At 41.9% G+C, this 27,270-nt stretch overlaps 3 protein-coding genes across 4 annotated transcripts in view; 1 reads left to right on the top strand and 2 right to left on the bottom strand.

Annotated features, from left to right (window-relative positions):
- The window catches only part of wwc3 (WWC family member 3), a 33,709-nt gene extending 26,501 nt beyond the window's left edge, over nt 1–7,208 (top strand). Inside the window, exons 15-23 of one of the 2 annotated variants that reach the window (XM_073476635.1) lie at nt 262–457; nt 639–809; nt 2,455–2,585; nt 2,704–2,851; nt 4,336–4,500; nt 4,607–4,699; nt 4,798–5,028; nt 5,116–5,243; nt 6,392–7,208. In XM_073476635.1, the coding sequence (XP_073332736.1) occupies nt 262–457; nt 639–809; nt 2,455–2,585; nt 2,704–2,851; nt 4,336–4,500; nt 4,607–4,699; nt 4,798–5,028; nt 5,116–5,243; nt 6,392–6,458 (1,330 nt within the window). In that variant the 3' untranslated portion in view covers nt 6,459–7,208. Of the gene's footprint in view, nt 1–261; nt 458–638; nt 810–2,454; nt 2,586–2,703; nt 2,852–4,335; nt 4,501–4,606; nt 4,700–4,797; nt 5,244–6,391 lie in introns of both variants that reach the window. The other variant, XM_073476634.1, reaches the window with a different exon arrangement.
- Nucleotides 7,209–8,979: 1,771 nt separating this feature from the next.
- traf3ip2l (TRAF3 interacting protein 2-like) lies at nt 8,980–14,089 on the bottom strand. Its single transcript, XM_073476529.1, has 10 exons — nt 13,953–14,089; nt 12,786–12,874; nt 12,000–12,679; nt 11,824–11,866; nt 11,674–11,738; nt 11,489–11,586; nt 10,517–10,585; nt 10,204–10,320; nt 10,033–10,107; nt 8,980–9,876 (listed from the first exon to the last, which is right to left on the bottom strand). The coding sequence occupies exons 2-10, from the start codon at nt 12,839–12,841 to the stop codon at nt 9,730–9,732; spliced, it is 1,350 nt and encodes a 449-aa protein (XP_073332630.1). The 5' UTR covers nt 12,842–12,874; nt 13,953–14,089; the 3' UTR covers nt 8,980–9,729.
- A 2,115-nt stretch (nt 14,090–16,204) lies between these two features.
- On the bottom strand, nt 16,205–27,192 carry chd1l (chromodomain helicase DNA binding protein 1-like). The gene is made up of 25 exons (XM_073476899.1): nt 27,067–27,192; nt 26,752–26,864; nt 25,281–25,387; nt 25,061–25,172; nt 24,942–24,973; nt 24,755–24,836; nt 24,490–24,652; nt 24,055–24,210; nt 23,566–23,652; nt 23,343–23,439; nt 23,134–23,207; nt 22,932–23,042; nt 22,154–22,268; nt 21,145–21,298; nt 20,804–20,990; nt 20,499–20,644; nt 19,794–19,957; nt 19,492–19,700; nt 19,277–19,375; nt 19,091–19,161; nt 18,747–18,861; nt 17,511–17,619; nt 17,164–17,418; nt 16,749–16,833; nt 16,205–16,500 (listed from the first exon to the last, which is right to left on the bottom strand). The coding sequence occupies exons 1-25, from the start codon at nt 27,158–27,160 to the stop codon at nt 16,378–16,380; spliced, it is 3,060 nt and encodes a 1,019-aa protein (XP_073333000.1). The 5' UTR covers nt 27,161–27,192; the 3' UTR covers nt 16,205–16,377.
- Between the last annotated feature and the right edge of the window lie 78 nt (nt 27,193–27,270).

Genomic DNA, 27,270 nt, shown 5'->3' with positions numbered 1-27,270 from the left:
CAGATGCAGGCACATGTGGTCCAGCCTGCTTATCTGTAAACATAAAAACCATACATTTATAAATTCGTAAATAGAAATAATAAAAATAATATTTTTTTAGTGTAGGGCAGCTGCATGGACAGCATGTTTATAGCATCAATATCTGATGCTTGACATGAAGTTTAAATTGATGATGATCATTTTACTAAATCTCCAAAATCATAGCTAAATAGTTGTTGTTTTTAATTAATAGAAATCTTACGCTGTTGCGTTCATTTCCAGGTACGTGAAGGTGCACTTGATTCCACTGGATGCCGGCAGGGCCTGTGTGTTTTACTGTTGTACAGCGTTGGAGCCACAGTCCCAAATGAGTTTCAACGAAGGCTTCTGCATTCCTGTCCCTGCAAACGCCCTGGCGGTGTGTGCTCTGCAGCTGTCCGTCTGCTCGCTGGGACCGCAGGCTCAGGAGGAGCTACTGGTGGGTCTGAAAGGCTGAGAAGCTCCATAGAGATTGTAATAATCGCACTGATGATGATAATGAGTGATACAGCAGCACTGATTTTGTTTATTTTTAAATAATACTTTATTCTTCATGTTGGACATCACTGATCTGCCATTATCTAAATTAAAATGCTGACATTTTCTGTGTGTTCCTGCAGGGTACAGCCCAGGTGAGCCTTGCAGACTGTGAGGGAAGTGCAGAGATGGTTTACCACTGGTTGCGAGTGCAGATGTTGAGCGGGACTGAGTTGCCCAGGCCTGAACACAAGAGCCTTAGCCACCGCAGACACCACGACAGCCAGGAGGACGAGCACAGGCCCAGAGCCATGGTAAACACACATACATATTTTTGTTCTGTAAATAACACCAGTGTCAGTTAACAGAAAATGCTGGTATCTGCCTCAGGGACATGGAGAGAAGCATTACAGGAGGTTGAAAAGTTTTGACTAAAGTGCTTTACAGATACATTTAAAAATACATTAAGATCATTTACATGGAATGAGACAGGTAAATATGTTAACTACCAAAAATAAAATTAATGTTATAGTTACATGCATAAAGATTATTGATAATTGGAAAAATTTACTGTGTCATGCTCCTTTGTAAGGAAAAACAATGTCTGCATGTCATCAGTGTTAATCAGCAAAGTCAGCAGCAAGATAAAGAATATTGTATTTTGTAAATAGGACCTAAAATAGAGCCATGGTAAAATGTTTGTTTAAAAATTTCAATCATGTTGTCTTTCTCTGAAATTGTAAAAATAACACGACAACGCTGTGCTGCGCTTCTTCTTTTCCTTCTTCTTCTTCTTTTCCTTCTTCTTCTTCTTTTCCTTCTTCTCCTTTTCTGTATTTAGTGGCAGATCGCAAACCAATTTAGCTACATACCACTGCCTACTGTATCAGAGTGCGTACATGCTGCGTTTCCACTGATACAGTCAATACCCAATAATATACATTTCCCAGTATGGGGCAGATTTTATATCATGCATCCTTAGTTAACTTAATAATTAAGTTATTAGCTTATTAAGTTATTGGTGAAGTTCTAAACAGTATCAGATTTGAATCAGATTTATAGATGTGAATTAAAACACAATGCAACCTTGGATTTTTACCTGTACTGTAATATACAGTATGATTTATATTTTATGGATACAATTATTTGGAATAATTAACACAGTAATAACTTAACACATGATAAAACACAAGCACCAACAAATAGACCCGTCTCTGTTGATTGTAACAGTAAGCTGACCAGCTGATCCCTGCACTGCGGAGGAGAACTGATCTTACCAGTGTCATTGTGTGAATAGCAGTCGATGTTAGTCAGACTGTTGTGGTAGAAAATCTCTCGTTGTCTTCGAGCTCTCAGTCCTTCCTGCTGTACGTTGCATTATAGAACTGGTCAGATATTTGCTGAAATGAAGTTGCAAAGTGATCACAAGCAGCAGATCTACACCTTCACAATAAAACAAGTTAAATGACAAAACAACAGAGTCGGAGCTAAAACACAAAGAGTGACAGTTTCATTTGAAGGATTTTTCTTTACTGTTGCTTTTATCATCTTGTGACTGCTCGGAGAAGAATGACATGCGGGGGGCTTGGCTGTGTGCCTGCTCGTAGAGAGTTGGGAGATATTATGCACCTGAGTCAGGGCTTGGGAAAACTTCATCTCGTGCCCTCTTGCTGTCACGGTACTAAAGAAATGAGCAATCCTGAGGCATTACTAGGGAGAAATAAGTAGATTGCCCCATTAAATGCATTGAAGTGTAAATCCTGCCTGCCTTGCCTTTGGGAGAAATCTTCATGATACTGTTGTTACGTACCTTGTAGCCTACAGTGTGCAGGTGTGCAGCTCGTAAAAGTGAATAATTGACAAGAATGTGTCTCGCGAGCCAAATGAGCCTTCACACTGTCAGAGCAGGGAGGAGGAATGTTGACAGTGTGTCCGATAGTTTTCTCTGTGACATTACAGGACACTGTGTGCACTCTGCTGTCACGCACCACCAACACCACCACCACCTCCCATCTGGAGGCACGGGAGGGAGAGCTGGAGCTGCAGAGGCTGGAGAAGAAGGATGAGCCGGGGGAGGCGGCGTCTGAGAGGTGTGTTTTTTTTTCTTCTCTTCTCTTTCAGCTCGACCCAAGTTCTGTCATGTCGTGTACAAAATCACTTGTTTTTCCTTCAGCACGTGCGTTAAACTGACAAGGGTATACTTTGCAGGAGTTGGCAGGCGGAGTCCGTGGACAGCGGCTGCAGCAACAGCACAGCGTTCACCGCTGCCTGCTCAGAGGGGCTGTGTGCAGAGGGCATCTGCATCACCACCGGAGGGCGCTGTGAACAGACGACCAGCAAACTCTCTACTATGAAGGTGAAGTCTGCAGCAGTGATGTGTGGAGCTGCATATTCACTGACAATTAAACGCTGCATGCCAAACATACAAGAACGTATTCTGCATCTGGTCCCATTGTAGTCCGCATGCTTTTCTCTCAATTCTGACCCACAATCCTCTGCGTAGCTGAAGATATGTCACATCGCCTGACAGATGACAGCTCATTGGCTGCAATCCAAGTCGCATACTTTTTCTTATTACGCTTTTCTCCACAAATCCTGGAACTGTGCACACTGTTCTGTGAACTTGAAGCTCATGTATCAAAAAACAAAACTACAGAGACATGTGCGCTGTTCTCTGAAAAAACAGACCTGAAAACGACCTGTAGGCAGTCGTATCGACATCATACCAGCACCTCACTACAGTTTTAATGTCTGTATCTGTAGAATATGTCACAGACATGAAGAGAATACACACAGGAGAAGGGCAGTCTTTTTTCCTGTGCAGCTCTTTCCCCCTGCCACTTCCTCACTCTTTCAACAGGGGTGAAGGAAAATCACGTCATCATATTTATTGATTATTATCACAGGCAAACTCCTTGTAAACGGACAGGGCAGACAGGAGCTACGCCGCAGCAGCGACGCTGCCTATGTGGACACACACCACACGAGAGTGAGCAGCAGGGTTCTTAAACATAACTAATTTAAATTCTCTGTACGTTATGTCAGGGGAAAAAAAACAAAAACAATTTTATACAGTTGAGTGCGGAGGAATAATTAAGGAGTCTCACCACCTGAGGATATTTCTGTATCTTTTGTCTGATGGCTACACGGTGAAGAAGACTGTGGTTCGGTTGGGTGTTGTCTTTTAGTATCCTTTGGGCTCCGTGCAGACATCTCACTTCACTGATGTTGCTGATGCTCTGTAGATCGGTACCGTTGATGTTCTGGGCGGTTTTAATCACCCGCTGAAGAGCCTTCCTGTCCTGGGCCGTGCACAAAACATGCCAGTTTGTGGTGTTTCCAGTCAGGATGCTTTCTGTTGCTCCTCTGTAAAGGTTGACCAGAATTTGGCCGACTTTGTTCACCTTATTTACCAATTGGGCTCACCCGCCTCTTCTCACTTGTTCAAAGTCAGTTGGCAAAACACTTAAATCACCTGTCAGAGCATGAAAAAGGCCTCAGGTGACCTCGGCTATGTTGAGGAAAAAGTGTAACACCATGGAGAACTGATAGTAAAAACTCTAAAACTTTTCCAGTTTTCAACTAAAAGTTTACAGTCTGGTGTTGAGTTTAGCCTAATTTCAGCTCATTGGATGGTCAAATGTGTATTGGAACCTATTCTAATAGAATGATTGTGTCAATGCAATATTTATACGACATATTCACAATATTTTATTACAAGCACACAGACAAAAAACCCCGAAATGTTCAAAAAGGAAACAATTTATACAGTTGAATATGTAACCAACTCATGAAGCCAAAACATACACATTAGGGTCATATTGTCACTTGTTGTTGCAGGTGGAGAAGGCCACCATGACGGAGGGCGTGTTCCCGGAGCTGGTGCGAGTCCGGCCCAAAGAGAGGGGAGGTCGCTGGGGTCACGCCTCGCCATTCATGCGCGGCAGCACCATCGTTCGCTCTCAGACCTTCTCTCCTGGCGCTCGGAGTCAATATGTGTGCAGGGTGAGTTTGTGCAAATGTTTGAAAAGAGGTAATTCTGTGTGGACAGTCGGCTGTTGACTTACATTTACGACTCAGTTGTAACTCCTATCTGCATTTAATCTTTCAGTTATATCGCAGCGACAGTGACAGCTCAACTCTACCAAAGAAATCGCCCTTCGTCAGGAACACGTTGGAAAGAAGAACGTTGCGATATAAGCAGGTACAGTCGCATTATAATGTCTCAAGTGTCCACATGTAAAAGTGTTAAGTATCTAGTTTCTGAGGGGTGTGTGTGTGTGTGTGTGTGTGTGTAAGCAGCAGTCGTACCGCTCCTCCCTGGCCGAGCAGCCGACACGTACCTCCCTGGACCTGGAGCTGGATCTCCAGGCCTGCAGGACGCGTCAGAGGCAGCTGATGGAGGAGCTGACCGCACTGAGGGAGCTGAAGCTGCGACTGGAAGAACCACAGGCCAGGGAGGACCCGGAGCTCCCCCACTGGGCCCTGAGGGACGAGCGCTTCCGCTGCCTGCTCAGAGAGGCCCAGAGACAGGTTGGACTGGAAGCACAGCATTACAGTAACTTTACAAACAACGTGAGAGTGGGCCGAGCAGCTGACTCTAGTTTTGTTGTGCTACAGGCCAACCAAAGCAAGCAGGAGCAGCGTCAGGAGGAGGCGGCAGAGAGGAGGCTGAGGAAGGCTTCCAAAGAGGTTCTGCAGATGAGGGGGCAGAGCCAGAAGGAGCCCCTGCCGGTGCAGACGTTCAGGTTGGGATTATGCTGACTCCTGGTCAGCTGTCACACTGTTACTCCTCTGGGAATGTTAACCTCTCACTGAAACAGTCAGAGCGTCTTTAGCTTCAGTAACGTACTGTGAGACATTTTGGTCAAGGGGTGGTTTTACCATGTTTGGCCTCCATGTAACATATTTCATAACACATTTTTGGTCACTGGTAATTCTTGCAGTTCTACATTTTTTCTGTAGTAAGGACATCACAAGAAACTTGACTCATGTTCACTGGTGAGGAAGTTACTTCCTCAGTTGCAGCAAAGCACGTTACGTAAGCTGCCAGAAAGTCCCGTACGTTCAACAGCACTGCAGACTTGAAGAAACTGCTCGCAGCGTTGTTTTTGTTCACAAGGGCTGTGCAGTATGGTAAAAAATCAAATGGTAAAAAACTGCATCATAATTTTCATTTTCACTTTATGCAATTGTATTTATGTAATTGATGTGATATCTTATGAACAAATTTGTAGGCCAGGACATCTCTGCAGCACTACTGTACTAAGAGGTGTAAATCTTCACTGGCCTCACAATCCGATTCTGTTAAGACTCAGCTGTCAGCGATCCAAATGCAAAACGATTCTGGATGCTTCTCAGCGTAAGGCATCGTCAGCGATCTATATCATCATTTAAGTTCCCCTTTTTTTCAGAAAGTCCGTCCAATTATCAGACCAGAGCAGTCGTCAAAAAAAAAGCTGCATCTTTTCAAAAACAAAACATCTGCAGTGCCGTACACGTTTGTTGTACTCTACAATTATATTGTTTTCACATGTCAGCTCTAAGATAAGGCGTTCATTGATTCCGCTGCACACACCTCTCTAAGAGTTGGACGGCAAGGTTGACCGCGCCTCTCCAGATCTTGGCTGATTAGCTGGGCTTGCTGTAACACTTATTATTTATGGCTGCAGATGTTAGTGCCAGGTGAAAATGGCTAACGTTAAGTCTCGTCCAGTTCGTACTTCCAGCAAGTTCATAAAATCAGACATGTGCCCCGAGATGTTCGTTTAAAAAAGTACTCTATTCCTTTTTCATCCAAGACATTTTTTGTTTACCAGTGCTGATTAACGGGCTTTTATTTTGCAAAGTAAACCAGAATGTGTGTGTAAATATGTTTTCTTTTCTCTTCCTGCAGAGAGAAGATGGCTTTTTTTACTAGACCAAGGTTCAACATACCTCCTTTGCCAGCTGACGATGTATGAGAACTTGCCTCTGTATTATTATTATTATTATTATTATTATTATTATTATTATGTGACTAAACATGAAGTATTTGTCAAATTTTCTGAGCTCATGAAGTACAAAGTTCTTTCAACCAAGGATGTGGGCAGGATGACACGCAGATCATGTTGAAGATTAGAAGGTTTCACATTTTCAGAAGTGTTTGTGCGGCTATTATAAACATGAACACAGTAGACACACACACAGTTATCGACAACAGCACGGCCGTTCATCTCCTCTCGGGGGAAGACGTCTCTCATGAGGAAACAGTATCTCTCTATTCCTGTATGAGTTACAGATCCTGTTGTTTGTGCTTACAAAAGGCTGGAAGACGGGAACAAAAGTCGGTTTGGACAAATTCACTGTACTGTAACTTATTTTATAGTACTTTTCCTTGAAGGAAATTAAAAAACGCTTCCTGCTTTTTAAGTGTATTTTGTAGCTTTGAACAAATAGCACTTCGATGTTTTTACATACGGTTAAATGGAACTGTCTGATTTTGTTTTCTGTTACCTAATTCTTAAGAGTTATTTACATAAAATGTCACTTTGTAATCCACTTTTATTACAGATGTCATTGTCCTTTTGTTGTTATGTTATTAAAATTAATATTATTTCATGTACTTTTCAATATATGGATGAATATATGACACATTATTCAGATTTTTTTTATGATGTCTGTATGAACATCTGCAGTGTTACCTCTTGTGAAGATAAAACCATTAAACCACATCGCGACGCTCGGCTTTTTAATCGGTTACCTTCCAGATGCAGCTAATAAACAGGACTTATTGAATCTCTGCGAGGATGAAGAACACACCGTATTCTGCACACACAAACATTTTCTTTAAGTGTGTCACGGTGTTACATGTGATTTCTCTCAAACCGCGAACAGGCTGCAATGACCCATTTGAGTCTGAAGTCGCCGATTCTTAAGAAGCCGTACCACACGGCAGGCAGGCAGGCAGGCAGGCAGCTGTGTCAGCTACTCATCTTGATATGACATCCTGTTTGAGCCTTTCCACACAGCCGAGGAGAAGCCAGAAAGTCACTCAAACACAGCAGCGAGGGCAGAACTGTAATTAATAGAAAAGTACTAAGACCTTCACATTCTCATGCCTCATTCCCAAACAGAAAAATGCAGCTAGTTGTTTGAAAGTATGCCCGCAGCCCTGCAGGCAAACAAGTCCCAGGTCTCTGCTTGTCTTCATTAACTGCCATGTCAGTGTAGGGACAGGTCTTATGCAACCTGCAAACACACCGTGCACTTATACACTTGTATTATTACAACAACCCAGATTATAGAAAAGTAGGCCAGTGTGTGAAATGCAAATAAAAACAGAATGCAGTTATTTGCATGCAGACTGTGTTTACTGACAACAGGTATTGTAGTATTATCTTTTATACCATCATGTGTTTCATAAAGTGGTGAAACTCACCCCGTCTTTGCTCGCGAACGACTTTGGAGGACGTCCCTTTCGTATCCAATCATGATACTACGACCGTGTTTACCTGTGAAATGTTCCACACTGGTGTTTTTTGAAGCTCCCGTCCCAACTTAAGTGTTGCTGACATCAAATTCAGAATGACATGAGTGTATACTTACAAAAATCAATGAAGATGGTGACCCGCGGAGCGAAAACATCTCCAAAAGACATCAATTCAACGTTAAAAAGGAAAGGTGAAAGGTTTTTAGACGTCTTTTCAACGTTCACTAGTGATGACCAAGTGACATCCCTACAATTTAAAGATATCTAAGTTTTTATGACGGCCAAATTTTACTCCATGCAGCAAAATCTACCGGGTGACTTTGAACCCTTGGCCTCAACCTCAGCAGCTTGCGTTACCAGGTGAGCTACTCGTCTGATTTATTAAATGCCATGTTTTGGTCATCCGATCTTAGGAACATTAGCCGACCCGATGAAGGACGGATCACCAAAAAGACTACATTGCAAAAACTTAAAATTTGAACTCTGTAAGGAGGTCACGTGGACATCATTAATGACGTTGAAATGATGTGAAAAGAAATTTGATTCTGGTTCTCCAGTCGGAAAAAGACGCTGAATTGACGTCTTTTGGATGTTTTTGCTCAGTAGGGAGGTAAAACATTAAATATAGTCTTTTTTGACATTTTTATTTTTTACTGTTTTTAATTTGACTATTTTTTTAATCCACAGAGAATGATTTCAGCCCAGAAACAAACTTTAAAATGTCTTTAAAATCGACTTGCATCTCTGAGTTGGACTATTCTAAAATGGAACGTAGCAATTGAGTAACTAAAATGCCTAGTAACATGTTATTCACACGTTGTTCTCGGTCGGTTTCAGTGGTTTTATTTGTTTCAGTTCGCTGTGTAAACCAACTTGGAGACATCGTAAACCTAAATCAGGTCATCTTTTGGTTAAGATCACAGCTGCTCTATGGGTAATCCGTTGGTTTGTAGTAAAAGAGCTCAAATGTGCAAAAACAATGTGGCCCCCATAAGTATTCAGAAAGTCAACGCTTTAAAAACACATTTTTAATTTTTAATGAGAAAAATACATTTCAAATAATGCTGATAATATCTGTCACGTGCCGTAAAGAAAGCAGAGTTTATTCTGTTGTAGTTGCTCGTCAAAATACAACAGTGACTCACTCCAGTTGGCCGGCTGTTTGCGTCAGAATGACGCCACAATGGGAAAACTAACATGGCTGCCAGGTAAGACGTGTCTGTGTTTGCTTCTCATAAATTAAATCTCTCCTGGTTCATTCTGCAAATATACAGTCATCAAACTACTCAATATGTCTGTGGTATATTTAATTACACAACACGTGCGCATGTGGGTTGAAGAACAAATATGATAAATCTCTTTTTACAACCAGAGGTGTTCAAATTCGGGGAACCGTAGATTTTAAATTGTGTTGTCACATAACTAAATGTACTCGTCAGGCTGTAAAAGTAACACATGTAGAGTAGCAGCAGTAAACATCAGGTGGAATACAGAGAGGTTAAAGCGTGCAGTGTGATGCACATTGACAAGCTGCTCATCCTCCTTTTCACATCAACACTGGCACTTTGTCTGTGCAATTAGAGGAACTCATTACACTTATGCAACACTGTTTATCCCAGGAGAATCGTTCATGCAGCACCCTTAAAATGTAAATTGATGTACAGTAAAACATCCGGCTCACATACTGTATGTCCGTATGACCAGTAGTTCTCCAGTTTTTTTCAAACATTTCAGTCCAGTGTGTGTCTTCAGGTCGAAGGTCTCTATATGGGGATAGAAACGATGGTCGGTAGCGGGCCAATAGGAGGTGGATTGTACTTCTCGACCCTCATCAGTCGCCGCAGGATGTCGTCCCGGTCGCGCGGCCAGCTGTAGACGTGTGTGTTTTGAAGCCAGTTGGGGACGTGACACTGTGAACACAACAACAGAGCAGAGAAAGAGTAATCAGACTATTGAGGTTAGAGGTTCATTAGAGGTTAGAGGAAGGTGTCATCTGGTGTGGTATCATACAGGATGTAGAGAAGCAGCAAAAGAAGCGAGCTGACATGCCCTCTCATAAAACTTACCTTTCTAGCCCCGGGGAACACGATGGGAATGAACCTGAAATTCTTGCTTCCATTCTGGATGAACTCATTCTGGAGCTACATGGCACGCAGACAAAAAAACAACACATTGAAATAATAAAAAAGTTCAACTTTAGGTGGATATTGGAGTCATTCGTTGGAGAACCTATGAACCTGTTTGTGTATGTAGACGGTGTTGAAGGTCCTCTCGTCGTTCTCCAGACCAACAGGGGAGGCTGTAACTGTCTCATAGTACTTGGGACTGATGATGATGATGATCAGGTACTCTTTCTGGATGAGGGGACAACAAAAACATGACAGCTTAGCAATCCTGTTTATGCTATATTATTAAACATCTTCATACAATATATTCAGCGTTGCAGACAGAAAAAAGCTCCGCATGGGGCAGATCTTTATATCAAAAGTATTTTGAGGCTACTTCCTCTTTCTATCCATTTTTATTAACTTAGAAAGATCAGATTTTCACCTCGCTGAGGTACCGCTCCATGAAGTCTATCTTGCTTATACTCCTGAACTGCTGCTCAAAGATATCAATCTGAAACAAAGAAAGACATCAGTTAGAAAGTTTCCCCGAACAAGTTACACCCCAACTGCCCTACAAAGCCAAAACACATTAATACACATTTACTACAAATGTATTTAAGACCAAAATCTGATTTCTTTGGACATATAAAATGTTTATGCCATGGAAATGTATAAATCCAAAGAAAACAGCATGTTAAACATGCAGTTACGACTAAAAACATAAAAACTGAACTAAAACTATCAACAGAATATTAAGGCATCACAGTTTTGAAGTTAAGGCCTTTATGTATACTATTGCAAAGCATGTTTAGCATGCTAACCAGCTAGCCCCAGCCCGGCCCTGTCTAAAGCACCTGTGCTAGTGTAAACACCAACACTTCCTGGTGTAAGACTGCTAACTGCACAGCAACTGAGCCACAACTAGCTAATGGCAGCTACAGTTGGCAGCAGTCGGTGGTTACTCTGGTGATATGCTGCCACCTGTCTGAGTTTGAATTTAACAAGTGGCCAATTCTTACATATTGCACCTTTAAAGCTAGCTAAAGGTAACCACAGCTAGCCCTAACTTGAGACTGTTATGACAATTTGTTAATCAAAATAACATCTTGGGAATGAGGTTGGTTGTTAGGGCAGTGATGCAGAAGCTAAACCTAGTCATGAAAATTAAAAACAGATACTAAACGTTAGCTTAGCAGAGTAGCAATGACTGCCAGATCTGTTTTTGACTGGAATTTACAATTTGATTTTATATTTTGATATTTTTTACTGATACTGATACCAAAGGTTTATGTGAAATTTCTCCAAAGTCCAAAAAGACAACAATTAAAATAATTACTCCGTCCTCTCTCTGTCTGTTACAGTTTCACCCTTTTTCCTCAACTTGTGCCAAAACACAACAAAAACCAGTACATACATGCGTATCAAAGCCGTTGTGTCGCAGCAGAGCAACGAAGTTGATGATCTCATTGACGTGCTTGTCGTTGTCCGCTTCATACGTGACAAACACCCTCCCTGTATTCAAGAGCAATAAATCAACAATGAAAGCAGCTCGGTGATTAATAACTCTGATTATCTGCAGACCTGCTGGTCAACACTTACTCTGCTCCAGAGAGAGTGGCGTGCTACAAGGAGGGTTCTTCTCTTTCACAGGAGTGTTGAGGCCGCTGCGTGAAGAAAAAAGTTAATTTTTAATCACAGTTAGAAACATGCAATATAAGTTAAGAGGCGGAAATGTGTCCAGCAACTCACATTTGTGTGTATCCAGCTCCAGGAAGTCTGCAGTCAAGTGGAACTAAAGCAGTAAAGACAGAATAAAGAAAAAAATCCATTACAGGCTTACTGCTTTCTACTGTAAGAGCAATAATTCACTGCTCCTGTCACACAGTATGTGCCTGTGTCGTCGTGATAAACACTTTTAGACTTACAGTATGGACCATAAGCTGGGTGGTACTGAGGCCAGGGGGGGTTGTTGGGCACAGGCCCCCTGTTGAAGGCGTCCGCAGGACACTGAGCACAGCAGGCAGCGCCCTTCGGCGAGCACGAGTACGGAGGCAACGTATGGTGATACAAGTTGGCTGAAGGCGGGTTGGAGCACAGAGAAAACGGCTGCTCTAAACTGCTCATACTGGTGCTGTGTCCAGCAGGCAGGGACAGGGACTTGCACCCTGACAGGCAGCTGTCTCCAGTACAGCTGGAGAAATCTTTGTGGCTCAGAGAGGACGGCAGGCTGTTAGGATACCCCGACCAGCTGCTGGCGAAGCTCGGGTGGAGCCAGGCTCCGTTCGCCTGGCTTGGGAACGGCGTGGGCTGGCTGTACCCGGCAGGCAAGCTGCGGGGAGGATGATACGAGAAGTAGCTCAGGCCAGGATGAGGGAGAGTATGGTTGTGTTTGTATTCCTGCTCTCTGTCCAGCCTCTGTCGGCTGAACAGGGGGTCATCAGGGAAGGTGGCATGCTCTGGAGGAGGGAAGTGGCCATCGGGGTTAGTCGTGGAGTCCGGTTTGTGGACGACGCTGGCTTCTCGCTCTTGCGTACTCATGGTCTCATCGTCCTCTTCAGGCGTGTTGTGGTGGCCGTTGTGGTATCTGCTCAGCTGGCTGACGTGACTGTGGGCGAGAAAAAAAATTATCTGGATGAATTAAGATGAATATTTGTCTGTCTTCCTGTGTTTTGTAACATCTGTAGTAACAGCGTATTTGTTGTCATGGTTACCTATTCAGAGCTGAGACGATTGAAGTTGGCATCATCATTAGGCCTCGTCCTGACATCCATGTGTGACTGGTTTAACGGCACCAGAAGTTCTGTAAGAGGACATGAGTCAAAACAAAACTCGCCAGGCGAAATATCAGATTGAAAGTACAGCAGCTTCCTTTTTTTTTTTTTGCATATTAACACATAACTAAGTTAACATTTAATAGATTCATAATGCAAATTTTTTGTGTATACCAGCCCACACTTCTGCCGGTGTCTTTTTGATTCACATGAAAACACATTTCAGTGTGTGTGTGTGTGTGTGTGTGTGTGTGTGACACAGCGTCTCCCACACAGGGGACTTTTCTCTAAATGTCTGGTGGTTCCAACTCAGGAGAGCGATGAACTCACATGTGGGAATAAGGAAATGATGCCTCGCACCGACAGAAAAAACAGACTCATGATGGAAAAGTCAGAAAACCACAAAACTTCCAGAAGATAAATATTTGTTTCTGGATTTCTGAGTAATGACACGCTTGCTTCACAGCTGTTTGCCTCACTGTACTTTTACAGTGTCACTTCTCACCCACATTCTCAAAATCCTGTGGCCATTCACTGTTTTTTATTTATCTTTTTTAAAGCAATGGGAAATAAAAAAGGTAAATGAGTATAGACTTCACAGAAATGTATCTTTTCATTACAGACTCTCTGCTTCACATCAGTTTAGGTGGGTTTACCCTCCAACACGCACCTGATGGTTCCTGTAAATGTAAATACACACTCATTTAAAGCCTCTGTGGTCACACACACATTGTTGTGTGCACTTTCCACTGAAGCTGACCCAGATACGTCTCCGACTACCTTTTTTTTTTTTTTACTTCGAGCTGACAGGTTAAAAAACCAAAAAAAAAAAAAAGCCCAACAACCTTCCAGTCATTATCTGTACACATCTCTGAGGCCAGCATCGGCGTTTTTAATTAGCAATATCAAGCTAGTAGCATCTTTCCTGCGTCAGTTTTCCCGAAGTTTGACTTTAAAACCTTTAAAAAAAGCCTCTGAAATAAATCTCCCTGTGAACTAGTTGTATTAAAAGCGTCACACGAGCCTTAAACTGGAGGTTTTTTGACTCAAAGTACGTGAGAATAAACATGTTGTGCAAGTCAAGTGTAATTACGTCACGTAACTTACCGTCGGTGGTTCAGGTTCACGAGCCCCCCCGCCCCCCTCCTCCCGACAGGTAACTCCTCCGCGTGCGCTGCTTCACCTTCAAAAGTTTTTAAAAAAACAAACACAACACGCGAGCGGACAGTGAAACATGTCGTCCACCCGAGACAGATGCCAAATGTTGACGCTCTTGATGGATTCGGTCTTAACTTTTGCCGCTGAGCCGCACCGCCCCGCACCGCCCCGCAGACACACAGACTCCACCTTCACCCACACACACACACACACGTACTTGTATTTCTGTAGTTGTGAGGACCCTAATGACGTAATGATCATCCTAGCCCAATGTTGGGGGTTTTACAAAGTCATCTGTGTTACTTTTTTTTTTTGTTGTTACTTCTGCAGTTCAAGTAATCCAAAAGTAATCAGTAACTGGAAAAAAATTGCCGTCTTAAGCAAAATAAAGATCTGTAAATGTTGTATCGCGTTGCCGTTCCTATTATCAGGCTGTGGAGTTACTGATCGTGGGCCGTAAAGGAGGCGGTAGAGTTAATATATTCAAAAGGTACAGCTGGCTTCATGCCGTCTGGACTATGGACCTGTTACTGCCGGACACAGGAGCCCCATTCATTCCTACGAAAGCCCAAAACACTCAGCTTCTAGCAATTGTGCGGCTCGTCTAGACTTTTCAAATTTTAATCGGACCGAATGGCTCAAATTATGATAGTGAAACAAGTCATTTCGCGGGAGTTGTGACACTCAGAAAAATGTGTACACCGTTTTACAAACCCTTCTTTCACAATGTTGGCTTGTGGGGAAAAGTCTTTTCGGGCTCCAGTGCGTCACGTGATGATGTAATTACACGGTTGGCCACTACTTGGTCTGGACAATGTAACCGACATGCCAGACGAGTCGCACAGGGGTTTTACCGTAATATTTGGTAACTCTAAAGTACTCTAACGCGCTCTAATTTGCAAAAAGAACAATTACTGTCGGCTACTTAATTCATAAACAAAAGATGCACAAGGCTGAAAATCTTCGCTGGTTTATTCAAATGACATTATGTGTATTATAAACACAATATCAATATTTCAACTTTCATATTTCAGTAACTGCTGCCAACTTAAGCTGCCGTCTACTAGTTAGCTCAGTTAGCGGAGCAGCTGGCAGTCCGGATTGAGAGCGCCAAGCAGCGGGAAAGTGTTGGTGTTGCTGCTAGCACAGGAGTCGTGGACGGGGATGTGGCTAGCTAGTTAGCATACTAAATATTTAGTGGTGGGACTCGATGAAAAAAATTAATCTAATTAATTAGAGGCTCTGTAATTAATTCATCTCAATTAATCGCATATCAATATTTGACACGAGAAGCATTTTTCAATTTAAATGGATTTTGGTATACGACTGAATCAATGAATAGACACATAAATGAGCTTACGCTTGCTTTTCAGTGTCATAAAGCTGATGAATTTTGTTTGAAATTGTCTTTCTGCATGCTTCTGCTTCTGACGACACTATCTGTAGCACCGCTTCTAGCCCCTGATCTTCTACCACCGAGAGTGGCCGACAGTATTTTAGTATAATTTGTCAGTCGTGGACTCATTTTGGCTCTGAACTCTGTCATCTTGTCGAGTGTGGATTGGCAACACTGCCTGCTTGAACTAGGAGCGTTGTCTGTGCTAGCTGCAACATGTTTGGCATTGAGGTGGTAGCGGAGGCTGGAAGTGCTCCGGTGATAATTTGCACACAACTGTGCTTTTATCCAGGTTTCCACCCCGTAGTTTTTTAACACTAAAATTTCTGCCCACCGAACCCAGCAACGACTTCTCATCGGTTTCCATTTCTCGTGTTGTGTCCTGTGCATCAGTATTACGGGTTTGCCGGGAACTCGTGCACAAGCAACGTTCCGCGCTGTTTGGAGTGCAAAAATAAATTGCGATTAAATGCATTATCTTTTTTGTCGCCTTATTTTTTCTGTAATTAATTAATCGTAATTAACGCGATAAAGTCCCAGCCCTATAAATATTCTTTGACACACAAAACATAGACATCATTCCTTCGCATTTATTGATAATTTTAGATAAGGTGTGAATGTTTTCAACAATAATTCTTACATATTGCACCTTTTACCTTCAAACAGCCCTTTGAAGTTAAGAGAATCAGCCAAAAATGTCCTCAGTATGCGGTTAAAAACATAAAGGTCCTCACTATGTAGCAAATACAAGTACTCACACACTCACTCACTGTTTTTTCTACAGAAGCAAAACTTCAACACAGCGGTAGATACAAGTGTTTTTTTTATTAACTCTTTATGTCAGTTATAAATCAATGTAAGCAAAGTGTTTTCAAATGACTTGACATTTAGTGCATTTGCAAGCAGCCACCCAAGTTCATTCAAGCTTAATATAAAGGATTTTTAAAAAATAAGATTAAAAAACAATTACACATGGTGTTATCTGAGATGATGTGAGAACACTGCAGTGTTGACTTTTCGTTGTTTGGAGAAGCAGGACTCTAGCCAGTCTGTCCGGACGGGGACAGCCTGACTGAACCGGTCCACCAGATCCTGGAGCTCCTATTCACACAGATCACAACATTAAATACAGTTGTTGGGTTGTTTCTCTGTGCTTTGCTTTCTCCTCAGCCTCTGCTCTTTGATAAAGGTCTTGCCCCTTCTAAATTTATCATGGTTTAAATTTTCCTCTACCACAAAAAAGGTCATCGCTTTGAAATATGTATATTAATGGAAACATAGACGTAAGTCAGAAGTCAGATTACTATCAGTGAAGATTCACTATCGGTGAAGTTCAGCGAGACACTAACCTGTGTGTGGATGCTGTTCTCCACCTCTGCAACTATGTGGGTGACCTCCGGACTCATGATCTCCTCCTCTTCTCCATCATAAGTGCACTGCAGCTAAGGAGCCGTGATATTTCAACACTTACTGTAATCATAACACATCTGTGTTTCGCTAGAGGGGTTTTTTTCTTTATCCTTTTCACACATCCACACAAACTGCTGCAGGTGTTCACACACTAAAATCAGGTGCTAATAACATGCCAACTGTTGCTCTTCACACTAAACATGCTCATTAGTGGATGATTCAACACCTCATGATTCAACACCTCATGAAAGATGTCTAAACATTAGAAATACATGTTTTGACATAAACTCAAAGCTATTAATTATATCACAGGTGATAATAAATAGTTTGCAATACTGTTTGAAAGGATATGTGATAAGGTAGCGGGCCAGCCTCTTCCTCTCTGATGCAGGCAGATTGTAGAAAAACACACGGACTCCTCTCATGAAACTTGGGAGCTCTGCAGGGCCGGTGCTCTGCGGAGGAGCTGAGGGGCCGGGGGTTTCTGCTTCTGTGTCGTCACTGGACCTGTCTGAGTTATGTAACTGTGGTTGAGAGGAGGATGTTGATGTCGCAGAGGTGGATGTTTGAGCTAGAGCAGTTTTCTTTGCTGTTCTGCTGTGATAGTATCTGTGTCAGGCAAGTTAAGGGAAAATGACTCCGACCTTTCTTTGAAAAAGATTGCTTTTCAGATTTAATCTGCTGACAACTTTCAAAGATACATGAAAGTGGGGATGCCTCTGGAAGCCAGGTGTTTCCTGATAAGCCTCTCTGTGCCGTACCAGTTGAAGCCTTTGGTGGAGTGTCCGATGCGTGGAAGGTGTACACTTGCTATGTGGGGAAAAACACAGAGATAATTCAGAGAAAATGTCAGTGAGGGGTTTGCATGACTACACCATTTCCCATGTTTAAGATCTGCTCGAGCTGAACTTAAGGAGGAACGGCTCTCACTACTGTTGTAGTTTGAGGTTTGGATCGTGAACCAGAAATATTGCAAGGTGAACAAACATAGAAACAAGCTTGTAATTAGAGCTTGAATCAGTTCCTCCGTTATATGATAATAACCCAAGTGAAATCAAATTCTTCTCATGTTTAGTTTTCAAGAACCTTGTCACCAAGAATTTGTCTGTGCACATGCCGTGACGGCAGCAAGATAAACAGCATGTCAAGAATAGAATATCCCGTCAGTCAGGTCTAACAAAAAGCTCAAACATCATGCCCCTCCTTTCTTTGTCCTCACAGAGGTTCAATTATCAACGTGTGTTATTGGCACGGATAACCTAGGTCTAAAAATGTCCTGATTCACTACAAACAGACTACGCGAAAACAACGGTGTACTTAGTTTTTTGTTTAAATGGACCGTTCACACCCAAAACAAAAATGCATAGTTTTGGAGACAGCAGCCGTAGAGATGTCTGCGTTCACTCAAATAAAATGGAACTAGGTGGAATTTGGCTCGTAGTGGTCAAAGCATAAAAAAAAAAAATACCTTTGAAAAACTCATGACCCGGTTACTCCAAGATAATCCACAGACCTTGTTGTGAGCAGTGTAATGTAGGAAATATTTTCTTGTACCGTATCACCACTATCACCTACTCATGGATGAGAGGCTCATGCTAATGAAAGCACAGAATGTAAACACTGATGGCGTCCTCCATGGCTGAGTTTTAGCTACCTTAGCTAGCTGTCTTTCGCGCGGATGCGGAAAGAAACTAGTTTTTACCTGAAACTGCTCAGTAACTGGGTCACGATGGCAAAGGTGGCAGGGTCTGCCACGTATATACAAAGTACAACAGTATGAAACTGTGTTGTCCTTCAAAATCAGTTTGAGGAGGTTGTTTATTTAGTTTATTTAGGCATAAAATAATCAATGAAGATCTTTGTCTTCTGATTTAAATCTGTTCCAGAAACAACATAGTGCACCTTTAAGGACTGTGATATTCAGTGCTTGGCTGTACCCTTGTTTCTTTTGGCTGCAGTGTAAATCTTCTTCAGACCGTCATCCAGAGCTGTCAGAAAGATCCCTGACAAGTTGTTGGCTCTGTCTCGTTGCTGTGCCACTATCAGGGCCAACTGAGTTCACAGAAAAGAGATGGAAACAGGTTAAAGCTTCTTATCTTATATTAGTTGTCACAGTCATATCAGCTGTCAGGCTGTGTCAGTCACACCTTCACAATTCTGTCACCAAACATAAACCCACACCCAGTATCACACGGCTGATCATTACTACTGCAAAGAAGCGACACATACCACGGAAGAAGGGTGCGTTTCCAGGCAGCAGTTTCATTTCAACAGAACTTACTTGATCCCGGCCGTCTAATCTTGACTGTTTGTCATCTATGGGGAAGAGCAGCACACTTCCAAGGTCCAAATCTGAAAGAAATTATAGGTTCACACTTGATGGGGCTTCATTTTAAAGCAAACTTTACAGAAAAAGGTGTTTAAAGGCATGAGTAATGACTTTCTTTGTAATCATGGCTAATCATACCTTTCATCTTGCCGGCCAGCTCATACTGTTTTCGTGGCTCATCAGATCTCACCTCCAGAGCTGTAAACAAGCCTCCCCTGCCCCACCGGCCTGAGTCATCTACACACAAACAGTTGTAGAAGAAGTGCTGAAGAGTCACTATCCCTCCCTTTATCAGTCTATCAGACTAAGTGACATGTCGCTATGGTAATGACAAGGCAACACATGTTTCTTACCAACACAGTGGACAATGATAGCATCTCCCTGAGCGGTGTGAGGATGAGTAACATCACCCAGAACATAGTGGATGGCGGTACTGTCAGAGTCTGTGGAACACACACTGCTGTCATCCTCCTCCTCCTCTTCTTCTTCTTCTTCTTCTTCTTCACTGTCAAGAGAGGGCAGGCACCGAGATCTGTACCCGCATGACTCCCACCACGCCATTCTGCATGAAGGAAACACATCGAATTAAAGGAAAACTGTTAGTGAGCTCAGTGGGTGAAGACAAAAAAGGAAGGACTGATTGAGAGATCTTTACTTTTTCTTGTATTTCTGCTCTTGTTGCTTCTTCTTCAGGTCCTCCTGCATCTTGGCTCTCTTGGCTGCAGCCTCCTCCCTCTTCTGGCGCCTCAGCTCCAGCTCAGCCTCAGTAAGAAGTTTCCTCTTCCTGGTTGGAAACTGAAGGGCTGCTGACACTGAAACCTGGGAGCACACGGAGGAAATCACACTGTTAGTCACATAGTTAAATATGTAGAGTATATAGAGTACCCTAATATTTCACTAATGATCATTACATAAAGAGGGCTGGTGTCAACCTCTGATAATCTGTTCAATAGAAAAATATTAGTGCATAATAACCATGTTAATGCTTAATCTGATCATCTCTCCCTGGTTGGAATGAATAATTTGTTTCTGCATGTTTGTCTCATGTGGCGGTAAAACGCAACGACACAACAAACAGACATGACAACAGGATTGTTTCTTTTGTGTCCAGAAGTCTGAAAGCTGAGATCATTGAGACCAAGTCCTTTAAAAAGGTGATTAAACAAAATAGTGATCTACATAAAGAATATAATGTGCACATACATCAGTATTGTGCACAAATGTTTTAAATGATTTAATGACCCATCCAGAACTCACCCTCCAGCCCAAAGTACACCCTAGCTTTTACAAATAAATTCAATGTTTGAGCACAATTTAAAAACATGTTCCTGTCAGTCTGGGGTGAAGGAGACAGTCTTACTCCAGCTTTGTGTCGTAGAGCTCGTCCTTCTCCTGCAGCTCTCTGGAACTCATCCAGCTGCTCCTCCAGCAAACAGTCGAAGCTCTTCTGGTCTTCAGTGCTGGGATCCTTACTGTAGTCTTTCCCCTCAAAGTAGTACATGTGGTCTGAGGGATGGGACAACATGAGGGTTAGTAAGCAGAGCGAATTCTACTGATGTTTGGAAAGGTGATGAGGAAATCTGTGGTGTATTTTCATGTGTGGTTAAGTTTCTCACAGGGTGAGAACCAAAAGTAAAAGTGAGATTTTTCCAGTACACGACATACTTTGTCCATCAGATTCAGAGATGCTTTCTTCCTCCTCCACTTCCTCTTTGAGTGAGGTGAAGTCTTCATCATCCACCCACTGACCGTCACATGATGGACCGAGGATCTGCTCCAGTTTCACGTCCTGTACAGAGCTCTCCTCTGATGATAAAAGCTTATCCACCCCAAACTTTAAGATCTCACTCAGCTGTAGGGCAGGAAACATGAGAGGTGACTGATAACAGTGAGAGCAAAGACAGCTGGAAGAGTTTTTTGTATTGAAAGTAGAGCGAGACACTGGGGACTGCAGGAATCAGAGAAGATAGATAATGACTTGGTGTTTCAAGAGTGAGTTGACAAACCTGCAGTCCTGCAGCAGCTGACTGAGCCTGGTCCAGCAAAGAGAAGCGTCCCTCTTCAATAACAGTGTTGGTGAGGTGCAACTTGGACACAGCACGGGAGTACATTATCTCCTCCACAGTGTCTCTAGCCAGAAGGCGGACTACTTTCACAGGCCTGTAATGAGTCACAGTCAATCAGAGATCAAAGGTCTTCTTCACCTTTTTAATATTGTACTTCCATTAAGTCTGTGACACAGATTTTAATAAGCAGGGTCGATGTCAGTGCAGCAGAGGCTGAGATTTAGTCCCTGACACAGCGTCTGAGTCAAGCTTTAAAGCCTTTAATGCAGCTAAATAGCGTCTTTCATTACACCATCCCAGCCTTTTGAATGCCTTATCTTACAAACAATGAGAATCAGCAGGCTTTACAGAAGCTCACGGACAACACTTAAAAAGAGAGAGAGGCTTGAATGTGGGATCATTTTCAATTGTGCTGCTGTGTTACAGTGATGAAAGAAAACTAGCTAACAGATCGTCTATTTAATCATTTAAATAACAAAAAACATCTTAAAGAACTTTTTTCTATTCTATTCTTACACCCAACACAGAAAATCAAGCACTTTTAATGACCTATTTATTATATATTTTTTTTCAAACATTCAATGCTTTGATTTTCCTCCTTCAAATGAACAAACCTTCAAGGACCGTGAGAAACCTGAGGATAATAGCTCAAGGCTACATTAGCTGCTATTAGTTGAACACACCCAATCCCCAACTGAACTGTCTGCAGTTGAATTGCACTGGGTAATCTAGGCGCCAAGTTTTGACAAAGAAGAATGTGTGGAATAAAACAATGATGTGTCATCCTGAGTCTGACAGTTACAGGAGTGAAATGCTACATTAGTGGAGTACTCTTAGTGGTATCATCAGGGTATTCTCCATGCTGTTTAAACTGACATTTATAAGTAAAGTTGCGGCACGCCCCTTTAATTAAGGTGCAATAACCGGCTGGGAATGATTATTCACACACCTGTTCTGACCAATCCTGTGGCAGCGTGCAGCAGCCTGCAGGTCATTTTGAGGGTTGAAGTCACTGTCCATGAAAATGACCGTGTCAGCAGCTGTGAGGTTCAAGCCCACTCCCCCTGCAAAGACAGCTCGTCAGGAAGCCGAAGCACAATGTCTGAAAACCTTGCACTCTGAACTTGCAGTCTTTTTATTTAAATGCTTATTTACTTACACAGCTTCAAACTTTACACACAAAAAGTGACAATCTGTGACAGGAAATTAGGTTTCTCTCATCTTAGTTTCACATTGCGTATGAAACAACCTAAGACAAGACGCTGGCCTTATTTACACCAGCGTCATCCTGCCGCAGCTCTTATCTCTGTGCCATCACTCCCCTTTCCTCTCTCAGCTACTTCTATGAAGCCACCTATAGATTTAGATATGCGGGAACGCTTGCAAGTGCAGCTCAGTCACTGTTGACTTACCAAATTACTCTGGTATCTGCAAACCTGCCACAATTATTTATTGTTATTTAGACGGTTGCAATCAATCACTTCATCTTAAACGATTACTCTTACCACACAAACACGTTTATGAGCCATGTGACAAAAGAGGCTCCAAAATTAAATGTCTCAACATGTTTCTGATGTATAGGAGAAAATAATAGTACAAATTCTGCATCTCTGATACGTTAAAAAGGACAATATGAACATTACTGAAACCTGATAATGTTCAGTTTGATCCTACACATGACACACTTGTCCTTCCTGTTCATGGTTTGGGTTAAAGGTTTCAGTCACCTGCTTTAGTGCTGAGTAGAAACACAAAGACGTCTTTGCTGCTGAAGTTTTTCACCGCTAGATTCCGTTCCTCTCCTCGGACGGACCCATCCAGACGTTCATAGCTATAGCCTGAATAAAAAAGCTCTATTTAGCACTTATATTTGTGGAGAAAAACAAAAAAATATACAGTTAGTCAGAGTAATGTTCTCCCCCCGTTTACCTCTGTACTCCATGTAATCCTGAAGTATGTCCAGCATCCTTGTCATCTGAGAGAACAGCAGGACCCGATGACCCCTTCACCACAAACATAAAGAGAGAAATAAAGTTAAACACTGTTTATGGAAGAGAAAGTGACTTCAAAAACATTTGCAGGAAAAATGAGCCTAAACTGCCACCAGGTGGAGCCCAATGACAAGTAGATCGACTGACCCTTTGTGAAGGTAAGTCAGCATGCTGTCCAAAAGGCACAGTTTCCCACTGGCTTCAATGAGATGCTCCCCCATCTCAAAAGGCTCCGGTTCCAACCCTACACAACAAACAGGAAACCACTTATGGGTATAAAATACTGTATGCTTCTACTGTACGTACATCTCATCTACTATTACTGACATCAGTCTTGTTCAGCCTTCATTCATCAGTGAGCACATCTCACCATCAAACAGGTACGGGTGGTTAACACACTTTCTGAGGTTCATCAAGATGTTCAGCAGCCGCGTCTTCTGCTCGTTTCCAAAAGCCTCTGAAAGCAGAGAGTCATGAGAAGTGAGTTTATGATGATTAAGGCATCACAAAAGTGCATTCTGCAAAGGTTTAGCACCATAGTAGAGCTAGAATGATTTAACTATTTGAATCACTATTCAAATACAAATGTAGCTGAACTACCAGTTAGCTACTGCAAACAGTTTTTCAACTAGAGTGTGAGACTTTAAAATGTACGATTCTTTGTGTTTTTTGGTTACACCTCTTAAAATATATAGACTGTTTATTATGTTAAGTGTTTCTATTTACAAAACAAATGAGTATTGGCTTATATATATCATCATTTTAAACTTTTCACATATCAATACTTTTATCAGCCTAAAAAAACAAAACAGAAAAAACAGTATGGATTGGACTTTAGACCACAGTGCACACGTCTCACCCAGATCCTTCATCAGAAGAGCTTTGTAGTATTTTTTCTGCAGAGCCGACATGCCGTGGTACATCACCAGCTCTGTCTTCTTCGGCAGATCTACGGCCACTTCCGACTTGACTCTACGAAGCAGGAAGGGCTCGAGGACACTCTGCAGCTCAGCAGCTGGAAACCGAAGAACAGTACGAGGGACTCAGTGTGCCAGTGTTCATTTAATGAGCAGTTACCACGACTACTTGCTTAAAAGAGCTTTTCCACAACAAGTGCAATACCTTGAATAAATCACAAATTGTATATTCATATTTTACAGGACCTTATCTTTCAAAATTGCCTTGAATGGGATGCACGTTTGGATACAAATCACCGGAATCCTAAATAATTGCTAAATGTAATCAATACTTAATTATTTCTACATCATTCTAGTAAGATAGAAACTTGTCATACCAAGAGCCGGTTGACTCTGCACACTGGAGTAAGTGTTGAGGAAGTCGTCCACGCCATCAGGTGTGAAGATGCTGGGCTGAATGAAGCTCAGCAGGGAGTAGAGCTCCTGCAGGTTGTTCTGGATGGGGGTTCCTGTCAGCAGGACTCTGAAGCCAACTGAGAACTACACAAAGATAGTACGGGGGGGAAGTTAAAAAACAATCCTAATAGTGTGAAAAATGAAGAAAAAAATATGTCACAACTCAAACCAGGTGCAGCTCCGTACCTGTGTCAAGGTTTTGTGCAATAGTGAATTCTGATTCTTCAGTCGGTGAGCTTCGTCCACCGCAAGCACCTTCCACTTCCACCTGAGGAGCAGAGTGACTCTCTGATTACATGGAAACATTATTAACAACATTATGACGTTACTCCTTATGATGACATCCATAATGTCAATCTGAGAACACACTCACCGTTTCAAGAATGAAACATCTTTGAGACACAGCTGTGAATAACAGAATAATAAAAAACATGTCAATTTCAACCAAGATAAAACTTCAGATCATGTTGTTGTCACAGAGTATCCACAGACCTCGTATGTAGTGAGCAGAACATGAAAATCCTGTGTGCCGGTTTCCTTCTGAAGCTCAGCCCGTCTCTCTTTGTCTCCCTTGTAACACAGCACAGTCAGAGAGGGAGCAAAGCTGTAACCACGTAAAACACAAGTGTAGGATTTTATACATGGATGGTTTTATGGGTAAACAATCAATTTACATATACAGTATGTACGTTTATATGTGATGTGATCATACCCTTCCAGCTCCTTTCTCCAGTTCTCCATGACAGACAGCGGGCTCAGCACCAAGAACGGGCCTTTCTTCCCGAGAGCTCCTGACATGTACACGAGCAGAGAGATCGTCTGAAGGGACAAATTATCATTATGAACAAATTATCATTATGAATTCTTGACATACAGTTAGATGATATATACAGCCCTGTATATATATATATATATATATATATATATATATATATATATATATATATATATATATATATATATATATAAGCATGCCTTCGTCTTATTTGAGGCATGCATTAAAAAACATCAGTCAAGCTGATGAATTTGGTATAACTACTGTGACGTGTCCTGAGTTGTGGAAACAAGTTATTGGTGCATGATAAATCCATCTGTATTAGGCCGTATTTGCTTAAAATATGTTGCTGGTACACAGTTCAAATAAATATCAAAGTTTTGGCCAAAGTTTCTTGTTAAATCTGCGAATTCTGAGTGGGAGTTTTCAACCGTGCCAGTAAGCCATATAAGTGAGCCAGCGTAAACAATGCTCCAAAATGCAGCCATTATTGCTGTAATTCGCCCTGTTCATTTCCTGCTATATAATGTAATAAAAGTTACATCATCACGAGAGACATGAACCAGGTTTCTCGCTTTCTTTAATTGATAGTCAGCTGCCTTAACAATTGATTACCGGTTAATCATTAATAAGATATGAAATATGTTGGACATTTTAAACCATGTTTTAACCACTGACGTGATTTATGTTCGATGCAAAAAAGGGGTAGGATACATTAGTTTTAAAAGAACAGAAAAAGTAAACACCAAGTCACTTGAATATAATCAGAATCCAAATCATTATTACTTTATTGATCCCCGAGGGGAAATTGCTTACGTTACAGCTGCTCCCATTCAAAGTCTTAGAAATATGCAGAAAAATAAAAAATATATATAAGCAAGAATAAAAATAAAATAAAACTAAATTACACAAAATAATAATAATAATTCAATCGCGTAGCTTCTGTCTATTACTATTCAACAACTGGCAAACAGAATCAAACTCACATTAAGGCTACTAAATGGCTAAATGTAATAATTAAAGTAAGTTCAGTATCAGTATCAGTATTAATAAATACATTTGATGCATTTGTGCCCATCTCTGATTGTCAGTTAATACATTTTTTAATTCATTTAAATTCATCACCCCGATCAACCGATTGATGGTTAATCATTAACATCCCCAGCTGCCCTAAAGCCAAAGGTGATCAAGTCGTCATATTGTTTGCTCTGTCCAAATTACCCTCCCAAACCTAAAGATTAGATTACATAAGACAAAAAAATAGCAAATAAATTACTCTACGCAGACAGTAACACAGTAATGTAACAGATTACTTTAAAATGAAGGTAACTAATAATATGTAATATATTGCATTTTTGAAGGTAACTTGCAAAACACTGGTTATAAGGGAGCCTGATGGATCTCATACCTGGCAGGTCTTTCCCAAACCCATCTCATCTCCCAGGATGCATCCCTGCTGGTTCTCCAGGCACTGGGTCAACCACTGCACACCATCCAGCTGGTACTGTCTCAGCTGGATCCCTGCGAGCAGAGGTACCGTCACAGTGCATCATTTGATAACAGGAGGTCGAAAAACTCAAAAATGCTTCAAAAAAATTCAGCTAAAAGTTAAACATTGTCTAAAGCAGCAGGGAGCTAGTTCATGTTAGCTTAACTGCGAATGAAGGCAACTTTAAGCTAGTTGAAGACTTTTCTGTAACTTCGGGTGAAACGCCTCCGTTACCTCTCAAACCCCACGTCTGCACGTCGCTCTGACCCACGGACGTCTTCTTCTTCTCCGCCACGCTGGTTTTTATTTTCAGTAAAATGTCCGACATGTTTCCAGCAGGGTTAGCATGTACACTGGACTCGTCTCTCAGCACGGACATGTACAGACGAGCGACCGCTCAGTGTTGTCATACCAGTGCAGCTCCACTTCCGGGATGGG

Source organism: Pagrus major, chromosome 11, assembly GCF_040436345.1.
Source record: "Pagrus major chromosome 11, Pma_NU_1.0".
Taxonomy (NCBI): domain Eukaryota; kingdom Metazoa; phylum Chordata; class Actinopteri; order Spariformes; family Sparidae; genus Pagrus; species Pagrus major.
This window is presented reverse-complemented; position numbering and strand designations above follow the sequence as displayed.

Bases quoted from the DNA above. Each gene is read 5' to 3' on its own strand.
- traf3ip2l (XM_073476529.1), bottom strand. From the start codon at position 12,841: ATGTCAGGACGAGGCCTAATGATGATGCCAACTTCAATCGTCTCAGCT. The intron at 11,867-11,999 runs GTAAGTCTAAAA...TTACTGCTTTAG, and splicing joins CCCAGCTTATGGTCCATACT to TTCCACTTGACTGCAGACTT. The intron at 10,108-10,203 runs GTTCATAGGTTC...CGTGCCATGTAG, and splicing joins CCGTCTACATACACAAACAG to CTCCAGAATGAGTTCATCCA.
- chd1l (XM_073476899.1), bottom strand. From the start codon at position 27,160: ATGTCGGACATTTTACTGAAAATAAAAACCAGCGTGGCGGAGAAGAAG. The intron at 24,837-24,941 runs GTGAGTGTGTTC...TCTGCTCCTCAG, and splicing joins GATGTTTCATTCTTGAAACG to GTGGAAGTGGAAGGTGCTTG. The intron at 20,645-20,803 runs GTATGTCGTGTA...CCCATCCCTCAG, and splicing joins CTCTGAATCTGATGGACAAA to ACCACATGTACTACTTTGAG.